Here is a 17,566-nt window from a genome sequence, read left to right as displayed (position 1 = left end):
CCCCTCCCCTCCGTCCCCTCCCTCCCTCCCTCCCTCCCTCCCCTCCCCTCCCCTCCCCTCCCCTCCCCTCCCCTCCCCCGCGCCGGGGAGCCGCGCGGTGCGCTCCGGCCAGCTGTGCGCCGCCGAGCGAGGCGCCAGCCCGTGGGTCTGCCGGGGGCGGCGGGCGGCGGGCGGCGGGCGGCGGGGGGCGGAGGTGAGCCCGGAACGAGCGGGGCGGGCGCTGCTCGCGGCGCCGGGCCGCCTTCCCCGTCCGCGGCCGCCCTGCCACCCGCCCGCGTCCCCGCCGGCCGGAGCTCGGGGGACCGGGCGGCGGCTGGCTGGATGCGAGCCCTGCGCGGACCCGGCGGCGGACGGCGGCTCTCGACTCCGGGCAGCCGCTCGCGGGGGGGACGAGCCCCGGCGCGCCGGCCATGGCCTCCAACTTTAACGACATAGTCAAGCAGGGCTACGTGAAAATCCGCAGCAGGAAGCTGGGGGTGAGTGGCTCGCGGGGCTCCGGCTTCCCCTGCTCGCGTTCGGCGCGGCCGGCGGGGGGGGGGGGGTGACCGCGCGGGGCCGGGGCGAGGGGGACCCGGCCCCTCCGCCGACAGCCGCACCTGCCGCGGGGCTCCGCACGCCGGGGCGGGGGCGAGGGCTCGGGGAGCCCCGGGTCCCCATCCTCGTGTGCGCGGGGCTGGTTTGGGCCGGACTGAGAAGTCGCGCAGACCGAAGGGCTTGTCGGGTTGAAGATGAATGAGCCTGGGGGGGGGGGGGGGGTATGTCCACGGTGCAACCCCGAGTGGGGTGTTTCTCCAAAGTGTGCGCCCTCCGGGGAGAATTGCTCGGCGTGCGGGAGGTGCACCGACGTCCGGGGTGTGTGTGTTCAGAATCACCATCTCCGAGACCCCGCTTCCCAAGCCCGTTTAGAATTTCTCCCTCGCTGCGCCCCAGCCCCGCGCGACCCCGCCCGCGACTCTCCGCGCCCCGAGCAGCCGCCGGGGGGCAGCTCCCTGGCCGTGTGCGCGCCCGGACAGGTGTACCTGCGCCCGCGTGCAGGCAGGTGTGTGCTGGCGGCCGCTGGCTCGGCGGCGCCCGCGACAGCAAAGTTTATGGACACCTCGCCGTAGTTCTTTCGCGAGAGATGTTCCGCCCGACTCGGGGGGGGGCGGGCAGTGTAGACCCCCGGGGGTTCGGAAGTTCTCTAGGGACCGGCCGAGGAGGTAAGAGGACGCGCCCACCGCCTCGGAGGCCCGGGTGGGAGCGGAGAGGCCGGGAGGGGAGAGGAGGCCGGGCAGCCGGGCGCAGGGCTCGGGGGCTCCGCCGACCCGGGGGGCGCAGGGGGGCGCAGGGGGGCGCGGCGGGGGAGGTGGGCAGGTCCGGAGCCAGGAAGGGACGCGCGGGTGCGGGCCCGAGAGCCCCATCAGCCGGATTCCCTGGATGTCCCTCCACCGCCCGGCTCGCAAAGTTCCAGTTCTGCGAAGCTCGGGAATCCTGGGGCAGCGCGGCCTTGAACGAGAACATTCCCCGCCCTCCGTGCTGGCCCGATGAATCCTCCAACTCGGGGAAGGCAAGAAGAGGAGGGACAAGTTCGTTTATTTCCTCGCTCAGCAAAAGGAAGAAAGACAGGAAAATAACGCTGACCGTATCATTCGAGGATCGCACCAAGGTAGGGCAGGCCCCAGACCGCCCCCCCAAGAGGAAGGAGCGCCGCGCACCCGGAGGGCTCGGTGGACGCAGGTGTGGGGCGCAGGAGGAAGGGGAAGGGCGGACTCGGGTTTTCGTGCCGCCCCTGCTGGGTGTCGCTTCGAAGATGCAGCCCGCACCCCGAGGAGACGGGGGACGCACTCCGGAACTTCAGCAGGTCTGTAGGAGCGGGGCGGACCCAACCGGTGACCGCAAAGCCGCGCACCTGCCGCCCGGCGCCTCCTCGGAGCGCGGCTGCGCCCCAGCAGGGCCCGAGGGCACGCGCCGGGTGCGGCCGCCCGGCCCGGTCTCCAGCGCGGCCCGTGGGCAGAAAACCGCGCCTCGTTCTTTCCCAGGCAGCTAAGGAGGCACCCACGTGGGAAACTGCGGTTGTCCAGGAGGCTGAGGGCTTCTCGGAGCCGGGGCGCAGTGCACAACCCTGCCCCCCGCACGGGCCCAGCAGGAGAGAGCTGGAGGGGAGGACCGTTTCAGGAACTTGACCTCTGGAGCCCTTTGCTCTCCCACAGGGTGCTTGCTCATCCTTCTCGCTCTTTCCGTCTTCTTGGGATCTCAATTGTGTCTGACACCTCAGACATTATAAGCTAATGGATGATTCAAGTCCCCCGGGGACAAGTGGATCTGCTTCCACCGAGTCACTGTGTACGTGAGAATGAGACTAAGGACTATAACCCCGAGAACCCTCGCTCCTTGTGCTCTTGGCCCCGGGGATGGGGTGGGGGGAGGGGGGCTGTAGGATTCTTCTCCCATCCCCCGCTTTCCAGGATTTCAGACGACAAAAACTGATTATGCCGCCTAATTAAAATATAAGCTCCAAGGAAAGAGCACTGACTGCTTCTTGGGTAACCATGGTGTTAACAGCCTTTGAAATGTCCTTTTAAAACACCATTCCTCCTAAAGATGTGTGCAAACGTATTTGCAATCCCAAAGCATCTCTTTCCATACAGACTGCTTGGAGATATGCCTTTGTAAAGGACACCCTTCAGGAAAAACAATAAAAGCATGTCTGTATGTAGATTAATCATAAATATAGATGAATTTTTGTCTTCTATTACTACTTGAGAAATGTGAACTTCAGAGTTTGGTGTCCAAACAGTTTTGTTTTAATATTAAATCGAAATATTAAGCTAAATTAACTGCTTATTTTGAAGAATATGATTTCTTTAAGAAAAACTTTAGAGACTTTCTTTTTTCAAAAAAAAAAAGATTTTATTTATTTATTCATGAGTGACAGGCAGAGACACAGGCAGAGGAAGAAACAAGCTCTCTGTGGGGAGCCCAATGTGGGACTCAATCCCAGGACCCTGGGGTGATGCCTTGAACCAAAGGCAGAGGCTTAACCACTGAGCCACCCAGGGCCACAGGCAGACACTTAACCACTGAGCCACCCAGGCGTCCCATTAGAGACTTTCTATTCAGAATATTCTAGTGTTCAGAAGGGTGACTTCACATGACAAAACCTCCCGTACATGTTTCTGTGAAACTTAATAAGTTAAGTGGGTCTCAGAAGATAGTACACTCTAAGCAAGTACCGGGTGCCTTAAATATGAAAAATCATATCCTATGTCATAAAATAGGATTTATCTAAATATTAAAATTTCATTTTCATAGTTAATAATACATAATGCAAATTTTATAGACTCAGAACTATGGATTTTTCCAAATAAAATGATATTTTTAACTAAAGGATACATCATGATTCCTTTATGGTTTATGTTCAGAACTAAATATCAACATAAAAATTCTAATGAAATATGCACAGATATTTTATTTATGAAGTACATAATTCATGCTTTCAAAAAACAGATTTTATAATATTTAAGGGGAATAAAAAACCCTGGGCATGAGGCTAGTGGTATCAGATATTATTATGATATGAAAATATATTTTGAGATGAAATGTTCTACCAAAGTCTTTACTCCTTACATGTTAGTGTCTCCTGTTGTGCTGGAGGTGAGAAGAAAAGTGCTACTTGCCCTCTTAGGCTTGGGGACAACCCTGATAGAGGTGCTTCCAGGTTGAAGTGGGTGAAAGAACTCTTGCCATGGGTCTTCTTCCAGAATCTAGTGCTACCTGTTGAGGACACTTCTTTGGCCAGTTATTTGGGTGAAGTAGTAAGTGTTAAACTAATATTTGGAATGTTTGCTTTGAAATTTATCTTAACTCATTAATCAACCTATCTTCCACTCAGGAAAGTTATTTTGAAAAAAAATAGTATTATCTTGGATTTTTACCCTCGTCCTTTAAAAATATGTTTATTCAGTCATTACATTTTTAAAGGTATTAAATCATTAAGCATATAATGACATGACCTTTAATAGTCATTTTTTATAGTCTGTTAAATTTTCATTATAACCTATGACTGTTTCTATGAATATATTGTTTTCCTTTTGCATGATTTAAAAGCCCTTGCAATAGTGCAGTTCCTTTTGCCCCCTTACATGTTGCATGATTGGTATTATAATTCACAAGGTACCATGGTGGTCAGTCTTCTTTTTAAGGAAAGGTTATTTAAAAGCACTAATAAAACTAAAACAAAGCTAAAGTATGTTGGTCAAAATTGTTTATCTCTTAGCCTTTATTATTTGTTTCCTTCTGACCACTGATAGGTTAAATTTAGTGAGCAAGGCATAGATCATAACATATCCAACGTATTCTTGGTTTGCAGATTAGGAACTCAATCACTGAAACCATTAATATAACTTTATACATGGCTTATTGATTCTATAATGTAGCAAAGGTAAATGCACCATTATGGAGGGGCACCATCATGACCATCATTAACATCACTGTGCAAATTCCAGACTGCCATAGTTTGACTAATTCTGGACTCAGCCCTCACATCCATGTTTTCAAGGAATTCTGTGCAAATACATCAATGTGAATATTCACAGGCATCTTGTACACAAATAGTATTTTACACAAATTGTTTTCTATTTCTCAAAGTCAGACGAAAGATTTGTACTGGCTTGTGTGGGCATCAAAGGAATGTCTCAAGATAGAGTTGGCATTTGCACATTCAACAAATGATCAAATAATTATGGAGCATCTACTTTTATTAGGTGGCATGTATGTGTGCGTGTGTGTGTCTGTGTGCGCACGCGTGCGCGTGTGTTAGAGAGAGAGAGAGAGAGAGAGAGAGAGACTGTGAAAGTCCCAAAGTCATGTTGTATTGATCAGGGTCATGAACAGCAAACACCTCCTACATCACTACTACTCATAGTACATGAGGCCAGTTAATAGTCACTTTTCCCCAAGTCTGGCTGTAAGGGAAGCAGGGAAATGTAAAGGAACATCTGGAGTGTGTGAGGAGCCCCAACTTTATCTATTCAGGATTTTCTCTTTTGCATAGTCTCCATTTGTTTCTTTTTTTTTTTTTTAATTTTTTTTTTCAACAACTTATTGTGACTTCATCCACATCTTGCCCTCTCTTCCTCCTTGATTAAAACCTCGAGACACTTCCATTCCTGGCTTGATGGTTATTGATCTTCTTCTTATAAATTCTTGGGGTTTTCCCGTCCTTCCACAAACAGCTTTCTTCTGATGATAGAGGAGAGTAGTTTTTCATGGAAGATGTTTATGAAAATTTACACACCCTACAGAAGCTCATTCATTAATATAAATGGGAATTTTCATGTGTGCGTTTCCTTATTTTTTTTTTCTGATTAGAGCAAGTAAAGATTTCTTTGGTTTTCCAAATATCTAGAAAATATTTGATGAAGAGCTATTTTTATCTTGTATGACATGCATTATCAATTTGCCAAGAATTAGATGCATTAAATATATTTAAGATAAAATGTACAGATAACTTAATGACTTTGACCATTCATTAAAGCTCAAAAGAACTCTCAGGATCATTACTTCAGATATGAATTCTCAATCTATTGATTTAAGACAAGGAAATTGCATTGGATGTACTTAATCTTTACTCATTCTAGAATATACCGTATCCTGGACATTGCTTTCTGAAAATGATCCATTATATCCATGGTTATTTATCATTTATCTCTTTCTCATTAAGTATGGAATTAATAAAGTATGAACATTCTAACTATTTTAGTTATTTTTATTTTAGATTTTTGTTCATGGTGACTATTATGCATGTGTTTAACACTATATGCATTCCACTTAATTTCTGTATCTATGTCTATATTTATCTATCTATATACCTCTACAAGAATTACTGGATCTTAGACTTTCAGACTTGAAAAAAGTCTTGTATACCTTCTGTAGAATCCCTATATATTAATCTGTTTGCAATTGTATGTGTGTATGACATTTCAGGTATTTTCAGAAACTAGTGAGACATTTGTCTTTTTAAAAAATCCTATGCTGCGCACGTGAGCATGCCTAATATTTTTTGAACTTTCAAGACTTAAAGCCAGAAACAAGGAAATAAAAGTAAGCATAACTGTAAAAATGCTTTGCTGGATTTTGATATTAAATGATTATGTCTGTGCACTACCTGGGGCAAACCATTAAATCAGGAGTGAAATATAAAAGTTCACATCTCAGTTTTTATCTTAATATATTTACACATGACTGCTGGCAAAGTGAATCTTAAAAATTGGCATTATCTCAGATAACAAAGATTATAGTCAGTACTTAGGGAAATCTTTCAAATGACTGAACTAAATTGTGAGTAGGGTAATTATACGGAGGTCAAATATCTTGTAAGATTTACATTGCCAGTTTCCTTAAATGTCTTTCAAAAGTGCTCAATAATGGTTGATATTTAGGAGCAGTCTGAAATAACACACAAAAATAGTTTAATTTGAAGCTTATGTATTTGAAATAGATGTGATCCATTTTTGTTGAAGTATTTTTGTTGTAATATGTTGTTCTGTTTCGATCATAATAACCCATGTGAATACCATTGAATAGGACTATTAAATATTCATATCTTTGGTCTGTTTCTTTCTTTTTTTTTTTAAGATTTCATCTATTCGAGAGAGAGAGAGAGAGAGAGAGAGGCAGAGACACAGGCAGAGGGAGAAGCAGGCTCCATGCAGGGAGCCCGACAAGGGACTCGATCCCGGGTCCCCAGGATCAGGCCCCAGCCAAAGGCGGCGCTAAACCGGGCTGCCTGTTTGGTTTGTTTCTATTCACATTCACTTCATTTCAGAGACTATGCAAAGATAGAAAGCAAGCAATACAAACAAAATAAAAATTACCTGTTTTTCCACCGTGATCTTCTCTAAATTTCATAAATTTTGAAGTTTTAGCTTTAAGGAAAAAATAATTTCTATCAAATGGGACAAACTGTGTTGAAAGAGAATACTCTAACTTCTTTACTTCAGTTTCATTGCTTTTGTCTCACGTGACTCACAGGATCTTTTTTTTCTTCAAACTCTGGTAGCTTTGTCCAAAGAGCTCAAGAATGTAGGTAGAGAACATTTTCATTAACTTTCTGCATAAATCTCCATTAGTTTTAATTTAAGATACAGAACAGGATTATCCTTTGAGTACTTACTTCCTTTTTACATTGAAACGCTATTCCTGAATGAGAGTATTGCACCTGTCAGTCAAATTGAATGCAATAAGAAATGATATTTTGTTATTAGCAGAGAACAGAAACTCATTTAATAAAGAAATGCTCTCATGTTGTTTGAAATAAATGAGATTTGTAATATGTGAACATGTGAAAAGTGCGTCTCCTGTTATTATACTAAATTCATTGTAAAAAGCTTGGCTGATATTTTGGCTTAATAGTAAAATGACTGAGAGGACAAACACTTTGAAGTTTGATTTAAGGCTTCATTAAAGTAACATACTCGTTTTACGTTTTGGTGTACCGTGCATTTTACAGCTTATAAAGAATTTCCATGTGTATTTTCTTACATAATTTTCCCAGCATGCTTTTGAAAGCATATTTGATTTTACCGTCATTTAATTTTACCTTTTATACATAAACTCAAATCCCAAAGAAGTAAAGTGAATCAACCAGAGTTACAGAAACACAGATTGGGTTTGTGCGTGAATGTGTATACTCAAATCTAGGTATCATGACTGCAGATGCACTGTTCTATCTAAAGGCAGCAGTTCCTGCTTTGCAACGTATGTAGACAGGTAGCAACACAGCTATGTGTACTATTCAAAGTAATGTGCTTTCTTCAGTTGGTTTCTTAGTGTAAAGCTAATATTATCATTCCCTTGACTCCGCTTTAAGTCACTTACATTGCAGATAAAAGTGCTCCTTGAGGGTGGGAGGTGGTGGAAATGGCTGAAGATGATCAAAGACAAGACTTCCAATTGTAAGCGAAGTAAGTTCTGGAGATGTAATGTATAGCATGGTGACTATGGCTAGCCATACAATATTGTATTTTTTAAAGTTCCTAGGAGAGTGGATCATAAAAGTTCTCATCACAAGAGAAAAAGTTGTGCCTAGGTGAGGTGATGGATGTTAACCTAGTGTGGCGATCATTTCACAGAGTATACATATATCAAATAGTTATGATGTACACCTTAAACTTATACAATGTAATATATCAATGACAGTTCAATAAAACTGGGAAAAAAAGTGCTATTTTGTGAGAGAATTTATACTGCAATAAGGAGATACTATGCAGATATTTTTCCAGACCACTTTGAATGGATGTGATTTCGTTTTCATTGTACCATCTAAAATAGCTATTTTCTCCTTTTAAGAATGGAGAACAGGCTCCAAAATGCAGCTTATAGGGTCTATGTAGAATTTAAAATATTTTAAAAAGGTTGAGATCTCTTTATTTTAGCATTACCTGTATTTATGAAGAAGGATCTTTTAAGAAAATTATAGAAAGGATTATGTTTAACAATGAAAAATGAGTTCATTTAAAAAAACATAGTTTAAAAGTAGTACATATTTACTGGGATCTGGCAAATAGTGTGACAGTGTTACCCAAATCCCTACACATTGGGCAGTACTAAACCATACCATGACCTCTACCTGTGAGGCTTGGTTATTTATCTGTTGTGTTGCTTGCTACTTTTAAGGGGAAGGAATTGAACTAGATATACTTAAATGATGTTCCTTTTTTTTTAGTTCTTATTTTAAAAAATGTCTATATGCTTTTCTGTTACTTATGTGTAGGTATTTTTATAACATTTGTATATATAAACATGTACAATTATTTTTCTCCTCATGATTTTTTCTTTGTAAATATGAAATTGATTTTCTCTGACCATTCAGTATCCTTTAAAATATGTTGTATGTACGTTTTATATGTGTTTACATGTGTGTATATATGTACATACATATATACATGCACACACATATATGTGTTATATATTAAATATAATGATTTATATTTTCAGATGTCATATGAGTCCTTACACGCTGAATTACATACAAATATAATAGGAAGGATAACAGGAGAAGAAAATGTACATAAAATGTCTTAATGGGGGATCCCTGGGTGGCACAGTGGTTTAGCGCCTGCCTTTGGCCCAGGGCGCGATCCTGGAGACCCGGGATTGAATCCCACGTCGGGCTCCCTGCATGGAGCCTGCTTTTCCCTCTGCCTGTGTCTCTGCCTCTCTCTCTCTCTCTCTCCCTCTCTGTGTGACTGTCATAAATAAATTTAAAAATTAAAAAAAAGTCTTAATGGCATACTAGCTGAGTTTTTATTAAAATAATTATTACATATTCACATTATTCTTTGGAAAAAAATACTGATATCAGTCTAAAATTGAAATTTAGCGTATCTTTTGAAAGCTATAGCTTTTAAAGGTTTGCAACCAGTAAGAGAAAATTTTTGATCTCTGTTTACATAACCCTTGTGAAATTTCTGATATATTATTCAAGAAAAAGAATGAAAGTCTACTTTTTACATATTTGAACTTGCTTTGAAAGTATGCCTTTTCATTTAACTTACTAGGAAACAGGCATGCATCTCCCTGGATGTTTTAAGGACCCTGAGGCTGTGCTATGGAAAGCAGCCCTGTCATCATTTTCCTGATGCTTTTATAGACTTCATTACGTTTTGGAATCTTTAAGTATTAGCTCTGTAAGTCTTCTAAACAAAAGTGCATCTAGTGCCAAATCGTGATGCTGAGTTTAACTGGAAGCTACCAAATTATAAGTGTGAAATATGTTTTCTGTACATTGAAAATGACAGCTATGTAGAACTCTGATGGCTACTTAACACACATTCGGTCTCCCTGGGTCTTGCTCATGGATATGCTTTTGGGGGTTTTTAATGTGGTACTATGATCGATAATCATTATCATACAGTGAGGATTTGGGGAAAAAGTAAAGAAAATGTGAGATTTGTTAGACCACTGCACGCTACCAAAACCGCTGTTATTAGTCCTGAGACCTTATGAATTGGCATCCCAAAAAATAAAGTCAGTTATGCAACAAATCAGTCACAAAATGCTAATATAAGACTTTATAATGTGAATACAAAAATGTTAAGTAGAAATTTCTTTGAGGGACAGAAATTCACTTCTGAAACAATGTAGTAGGCATAACTCAAAATTTTCTAGAGACTTATGGTCATTCTTTCTTGATTCACAGCTGACACTTCTGCCAGCAATATGGCTACTCACAAAAGACTTCCTTCTACTTTGTGTTCTAGTCTATGTAATTACAATACCATGGCTGTTTAAATCGTACTTAATTAAAAACTCAGTAAGTTCTGAATGATGCTGTGATGGTTTTCCTTATTGGAGATTCAATGGTTTAAACCTTATTAAAGAAAAAAACCCAATAGTTTAAAGTCAATTTTATACCTTTGTAGGTCTGGGTTTTTGGCTATGCAAGGCAGTCACTGCAGCATAGCACCTCATTCTTGGTATCTCAGAGGTTTTGTTGTTGTTGTTGTTGTGTCTTTGTTGCCTACTTAAGGAGACAAAGCATGAATGGATGTGTGAGGAGAGAGAATTGGGGCAATATATGGCAAATACCTACTGAGTACACAGAGACAGTATGTGCTTTGTGGTTTGCAGAGAAAATAACACCAAGATGAGAAATTATGAGTAAAGAAGGCTTTGTTGTGAGTTCCATGAAGAAGGAACTGCATACCTAATTCATAATATGTGTCTGTATGGGTGAGGAGCATTGAGGTAAAGGCCCAGAATACACGGCTTATAATGTTCTAAGGACCTAAGTCACTGATGCATTTTATGAGAAGGGTTAATGCTAATTCTCAACCTAGCAACATCCCTGAATCGTGAGGGTATAGAATTCATTGTAGTAGAGTAGTAGTTGGGCAAGAAGACCAATGAAGGGTGAATTTTCCTCTTGTTTGTTTTACTTCTGTTTCACTTCTGGTGAATCACTGACATAGAAGTTTTTTTTTTTCCCCTAGCACTGAGAAGGAGGTCTTCTATAATTATTTGCATTGAGAAATTAGCTGTCTTATTTTCACCTTTTGAAATCATTAGATTTTTCCCCTCTACCTGCATTTAATGCTCACATTTTCTGGTTTTCAGGAATTTTGCTATGCTATGTGTAAAATGTAGTTTTAATTCTATTTATTATTCTTGGGTTTAAAGTGCTTCTGGATTTTTATAACTTAGTATGTTTCTTCAGTTCTGAAAAACTACTTGCTATTTCCCCTTCCATCATATCAATTCTGTCCATTCTTTTCTCTTCTTCCTTACTCATATGCTAGATCATTTGTCCCATATTTTTCTGTGCTACTCTGCTTTTCTTCTTTTTCATTTTTTTTGTCACTCCAAGCTTCAGGATGGATATTTTCTTCAGACATACCTTCCATTTCACTAATTTTCTACTCAATTGTGAATAATCTACTATTAAATTTACTGCTCGTAATCAGTTTAAGTTATTTTTTGGGTCTACAATTTTCAGTTGGTCTTGCTTTTTAAAATATCCTGTAGAAATAAATTCTCATTTTTTCTGTGGTAGACTTGATACCTATCAGACTGATCCCAGTATTGTATTTGTCCAGCTTTTTTGATTGTCAGCATGCAGGCTGGTCTGAGTTACCTCGTGTTAGTACACCACTAACAGGGATGGAACATTCTCAGTGGTTCAATTTTGTGGTTATTTCCATGTGGGGAAACAGAGAGCCACGTGGTCCTCCAGAATGCCACTGAGAGCCAAGAGAGTTGACTGTAGCTCATCCTTAGTGGTGAGCCTCTCTTCTTGTGGTAATTTTTATCTTGGATATTTTCAGACAGATTCTCTCTCTGTGTAGGACAATTAGGGTTTGTGATAGTGAAATTGGAAACAAAAATGAAGGTATTTGAATGTTATGACTGTCACAGGTAGCGTGTGTGTGTATCCTGCCTCTGCATAAAAATGGAGGGAAATGAGAAAAGCAGTTTTTTAGCCTGCTCTAGCATTTGACTTAATGAACAAGGCCAAATATTTCTGTCCCTTTCCACAGTGGTTCTTAATGCTGGAGGCATATTACAATCATAGGAGATGATTTTTGAGTTTTGTTGGGTTTTTTGTTTTGTTTTAGTAAATACTAATGACAAGTTCTGCTTCTAGAGATTCGTATTTAGTTGATCTCTGGGCAATAGAATTGTTTGTTCATTTGTGATTGTTTCATTTGGTATTAATCTACCCAAGCAATTCTACAATAAATGACATGCATTTCCCCAGAAAAGGAATTCAAAACAAGTTATCACTATATATCACCACAGAACCCTACTGACCTAGAATAAATAGGTATAATATGCCTCTGTAAGTAGTTAGATTAATTAACAGTAGTCATCATTTTATTTGTCACCCAGGATTTCAATCTTTTTCTACATATTTGGAAAGTGCCCTCCATCATCAATATTATGGGTGTTGAAGATAAGAAATAATACCTCACATTATAGAAGATGAAATGTCAAAAATAGTCTTTCCTCCTATCTTTTGCTGCTTGGGCGTGAGAAATGAGCTAGGTATTACCAATTACATGGCCAGACTTTGAGGTAGTGATAAAAGGCAACCAGGATAGGGATCTTCACAGAGAACAACAGAGTAATTGTTTCTACTGGATTGATTTATTGATGCAAAAGTATAAGCAGTGTAAACTGTTTTACCTACTGTCCAAAGGCAGTAGTGTCACCAAGAAACTTAATGATTTAAGAGATCACTTATGGTTCTTCAGGCTTGAACCTGGCTCTCCAGCCCTCTCTTCCTAATTTGAAGTAATGAAATATTTAATAAATTTCCTTCAATCTAAATCAGCCACTGTCAACTTCTCTTCCGATGAAGAGCAACTAATACCTCTGACAGATAAAATGGCATTACTGGAAGTGACCCAATTAAATTTTAGAATACACTAGAATAATTAATTTTTAAAGTAATGGGTATTAAATATCTTTCCGTACCAATATGTAGACACTAGAATTCATTTTCTATTGTAGTCACTGCGAGTTTGTACAGTAAGCACACCATTAGTGAATTACTCTGTTCACCCATGGAGATGAGTAGGATCTTTGAAGAGAGCATACTTTCAGTCCATATAATTAAGAGAATGTTTGTTTCAAAAGAGGGACCCACACAAATATACCCAATGAATTTTTTACAGAAGTGCAAAAGCAAACCAGTGAAGGAAATGTTCAGCAAATGTTGCTGGAGTAGTTGGACATCCCGAGGCAAAATAAATGAACCTCAACATAAACCTCAGACCTTGTAACTCAAAATAGATCATGGACTTACGTGTAAAAAGTAAAACTATAAAATCTTTGACAAAACATATAAGAAAATCTTTGGAAACTGGATCTGGGCAAAGAGTTCTTGGACTTGACATCAAAAGCATAAGCTGTAAAAGGAAAAATTGAGCAATTAACCTCATCAAAATTAAAAAAAATGTTTGCTCTGGGAAAGAGCCTGTTAAGAGGATGAAAAAAAAAAATTGCTATAGAACCAGGGAAAATATTTACAATCTACATATCTCTAACAACGAGCTAGTATTAGTATTTTAAAAAAACTCTTAAAATTCTATGGTAAAACTTAAAAAACAACAATTAGAAAATGGGCAAAAGACATGAACTGACACTTCACAAAAGTTGCTCTACAGATGGCAAATAAGCACATGAACAGATGTTCAGTATTATTAGCCATTAGGGAGATGCAAATTAAAACCACCCTGAGCTCTCAATACACACCTACTGGAAAGGCTAAAATAAAAAACAGTGACAACCCCAAATGCTGGCAAGAAGGCAGAAAAACTGGATCACTTGTACATTGCCATGGGAATGTGAAACGATGGTTCAGATACTCTTCTTGAAAGCAATTTGGCAGTTTCTTAAATGAATTATATAACTGCCGTACAACCCACCCATTGCAGTCTTGGACATTTGTCCCAGAGACATGAGAACTTTCTGTCAACGGACAAAGCTATACACGAATGTTCATAGCAGCTTTATTGGAAACACCTTGAAACTGAAAAGAAACCAGATGTCCATCACTGGGTGAATGGTTAAGTATTAACTATAATGTATGCATATCATGTGACACCATTCAGTGATAAAAAGGACTAAACTATTAACGCACAACCATGAATCTTCAGAGGATTATACTGAGTGTGTGGGGAAAAAAAAAAGAACAATCCCAAAAGGTTATAAACTGTGTGATTTCCTTTATGTAATATTTTTGAGATACAAAATTCTGGAAATGAAGAACAGGTTAGTAGTAGCCAGAGGTTATGGACAGGGAAGCAGGCGTGGAGTTTGTGTGTGGCTGTGGCTGTGCTGATAAAAGCACAGCGTGAGGGATCCCTGTGCTGATGGGAACGTTCTGTATCTGGACTGTGTTCAATTCGGGATCCTGGCAGTAATATTGGATTATAGTTTTATCAGATGTTCCCATAGGGGAAAACTGAGTAAAGGCACAGGGTCACTCTGTATTACTTATCATACCTGCATGTGGAGCTACAATTATCTCAAAATAAAAAGGTGTCATTAAAAAAAATGTAAGAGGGGCATCAAAATGTAGCCCTATTTTACAAGCACGAGAAGTGATCCTTTGGGTCCCAGTTATTATGGGAGTAGTTTATAAAAATTGAAAGAGCACAGTCTTTGGCATTAATCAGTTTAGATTTAATTACCAGCTCTGCCTGTGGGAACTCTCACATACCATTGAGCCTTACTTACCTTTCTTATTTGTAAAATGGGTTGCAAACCTCATTGTATTTTGTCAACATTAAGTAGATGATGTTTTACAAGATCTAAAACCGTGCTTGGTCTAGGATGTACAAAATCCTTGAAAGAGCTTTTTATTTTATTTTTTAAAAGATATTTATTTATTTATTCATGAGAGAGAGAGAGAGAGAGAGAGAGAGGCAGAGACACAGGCAGAGGGAGAAGCAGGCTCCATGCAGGGAGCCTGGACTCCATCCCAGGTCCCCAGGATCACTACCTGAGCCAAAGGCAGACTCTCAACCGCTGAGCCACCCAGGTATTTCTTGAAAGAGCTTTTAAACGGATGCCCCAAGCTTCTTGGGACAGTTCTTTGGAAAGGAACACAGGTCCTTCCAGCTCTCCTGAACTGGGGCTCCCTGAGCAAAGAAAGCTTATTGTGAGAAATGTTGCAAGGAACATAGGAGCACAGGTATCTCTATGAGATCTTGATTTTAATTTCTTTGGATCTATATCCACAGAAAGGGATTTCTGGATCATACACTATTTCTATTTTTAATTTTTTGAGGAACCTCCATATTGTTTGCCATAGTGGCTGCACCAATTTGTTTTCTAGCCATCAGTGCCCAAAGGTTTCTTTTTCTCCACATCTGTGCCAGTGCTTGTTATCTTGGCTTTTTGATGAGAGCCATTTAACAGGTTTGAAATGTGCAGTGATATCTTATTATAGTTTTGATTTCTATTTCCCTGATGATTAGGGGGCCTCTTTATGTACCTTTTGCCATTTGTATGTTTTTGGAAAACTGGCTATTTAAGTTCTCTGCCCATTTTTTAACTGTGTTGTTAGGTTTTTTGCTATTGAGCTGTATGAGTTCTTTATGTAGTTTGGATATTAACCCCTTATTAGATACACGTTTTGCAGTTACTTATTTTCTTCAGCTCCGCAGGTTGCCTTTTAATTTTGTTGGTGGTTTCTTTTGCTGTAAAGAAGCATTAGTTTGATGTGGTCCTCCTCTCTCTCTGAATCGTGAAGAATATAAATGTTGATCATTTTGCAGTTGCAATTTAGTGTTCTCTGTGAAATGAGGTTTATATAAGCTACATTTGCCCACAGGACACCTTAATTACTGGGAGCCAAGTGGCTTGAACACTCCATTGACTCCAGAAACAAACAGCAGTGCAAAAACTTCTCTGCCTTTGATTTTGATCTCTAAATGAGCCACCTTATCCAAAATTTTAAAAACATCATTACTTTGAAGAAGATAACATTCAGCAGTATTTCAGTGAAATTTCACTTTGTGTCTCCTGAAAAAGATCACTTGGCTCCATTCCCATCCAAAAAGTGTCATTAGCTATTTTGATGCTCAAGGTGATATCTAGTTGCAACTCCTTTTGAAATGATGATAAAACTGCGCAGGATGCAAAGTAAATAAAGTTCCAAATGAAGCATCTAAGAAGTTTCAGATACTATGCTCTCTGCTGATAGGTTAATTTCAATACCTGAATAGGATGTGAAGTGGGAGCAATACAATGGCCTTAAAAAAAAAAAAAAAAAGGTAAGCATAACAACACCTGAAGTATTTGGACATCTGTGAGTCATCTAGGATTCAGAATCAGTGGTGAAAGACATAATTATTTTGCTATGCAGTTTGAATCTTTAACCAATTTGATACCTTTTTCCAATTAAGAACATAGAAGATGTGTTTATATATAATATGCATTAACTAAGGATATATTAATATGAAATTTATCAAGGATGAGGTGGTAAAAAGAACCAAAAGAAAAATTGGTATGTGCCATACACAGAGGATACAATGATAAATAAAGGCCTGTGCCAGACTAGTCCAGCCTGGCAAGAAAGAGGACAATCAATAAATCTTTGCTAAATCGTTAAATAAGCTCACATTCAGAACTCTTCTACCATGGTTTTGATTGGCATGTACAGGAGCATTGGCACTGCCTTCCTAGGCACTTCGTAATTTCCACCTTTGTAATTAGCCTTAGCAACCAATTGAATTGCGGTGCAAAGGCTGTCATTGGAAATAGATCACCCAAAAGATGTCTTGTATCCTACCTACTGTATGTTTGAAATTACATAACATACAGTGCTTCCTTTTTAAAAAATATATTTCTTCTCTTCACCTAAAAATATTTTCTGAAAATCCTTTAAGAGGGCAAGAAAGCACTAAAATTTAGTTGCCTCTTAAGGAAGAATTTATATAACAGCAACAAACTCCATGGTACAGTAGATCTTTAGGGGAAATAAGTTCTGGTTTAAAGGTCACCTAAATTAAAAAAAAAATCTCTGCAACATTATCTTTATTTTTTTTAAGATTTTATTTATTTATTCATGAGAGACACACACACACACACACAGATCGAGAGAGAGAGAGAGAGAGAGACAGGCAGAAAGAGAAGCAGGCTCCATGCAGGGAGCCCAATGTGGGACTTAATCCTGGGACTCCAAGATCACGCCCTGGACTGAAGGCAAGTGCTCAACCCCTGAGCCACCCAGGCGTCCCTGCAACATTATCTTTAAATGTATGTCTCGTATTGTGATATTTTATTTCAGTTGCTATTTTGACGATTTTCTATGTATGCATTTATTTTTAATGTTGGTTGTGAAATTTCAAATTGTTCAGAGTTAGAACCTGTTTTCCAGTTTCCACGAACAATCAATCATACCAACAGCTTGTGTTTTTATGGTATTCTACAGTTTAAAACTTGCTTTTACAGGTAATTCTCCATAGAAAGAGCACACTCCTCAGTGTGAAGGTCAGATGTCATCTTCATTTTATATAGGAAGGCTGTGATTTAAAGGGATAACACGCTCTAAGTCTGAAGGCTCAATTCTTTT

At 40.2% G+C, this 17,566-nt stretch overlaps 1 protein-coding gene across 3 annotated transcripts in view; it reads left to right on the top strand.

The window, feature by feature from the left end:
• Positions 1 to 259: 259 nt before the first annotated feature.
• DOK6 (docking protein 6) overlaps positions 260 to 17,566 on the top strand; it is a 369,524-nt gene continuing 352,217 nt past the window's right edge. Inside the window, exon 1 of one of the 3 annotated variants that reach the window (XM_072820617.1) lies at positions 260 to 476. In XM_072820617.1, the coding sequence (XP_072676718.1) occupies positions 411 to 476 (66 nt within the window). In that variant the 5' untranslated portion in view covers positions 260 to 410. The remainder of the gene's footprint in view (positions 477 to 17,566) is intronic. The other 2 variants (XM_072820624.1, XM_072820613.1) reach the window with 2 other exon arrangements.

This window comes from Canis lupus, chromosome 1, assembly GCF_048164855.1.
Source record: "Canis lupus baileyi chromosome 1, mCanLup2.hap1, whole genome shotgun sequence".
Classification (NCBI taxonomy): Eukaryota; Metazoa; Chordata; class Mammalia; order Carnivora; family Canidae; genus Canis; species Canis lupus.
The sequence above is the reverse complement of the archived record's forward strand: the minus strand, read 5'-3'. Positions and strand labels throughout refer to the sequence as shown.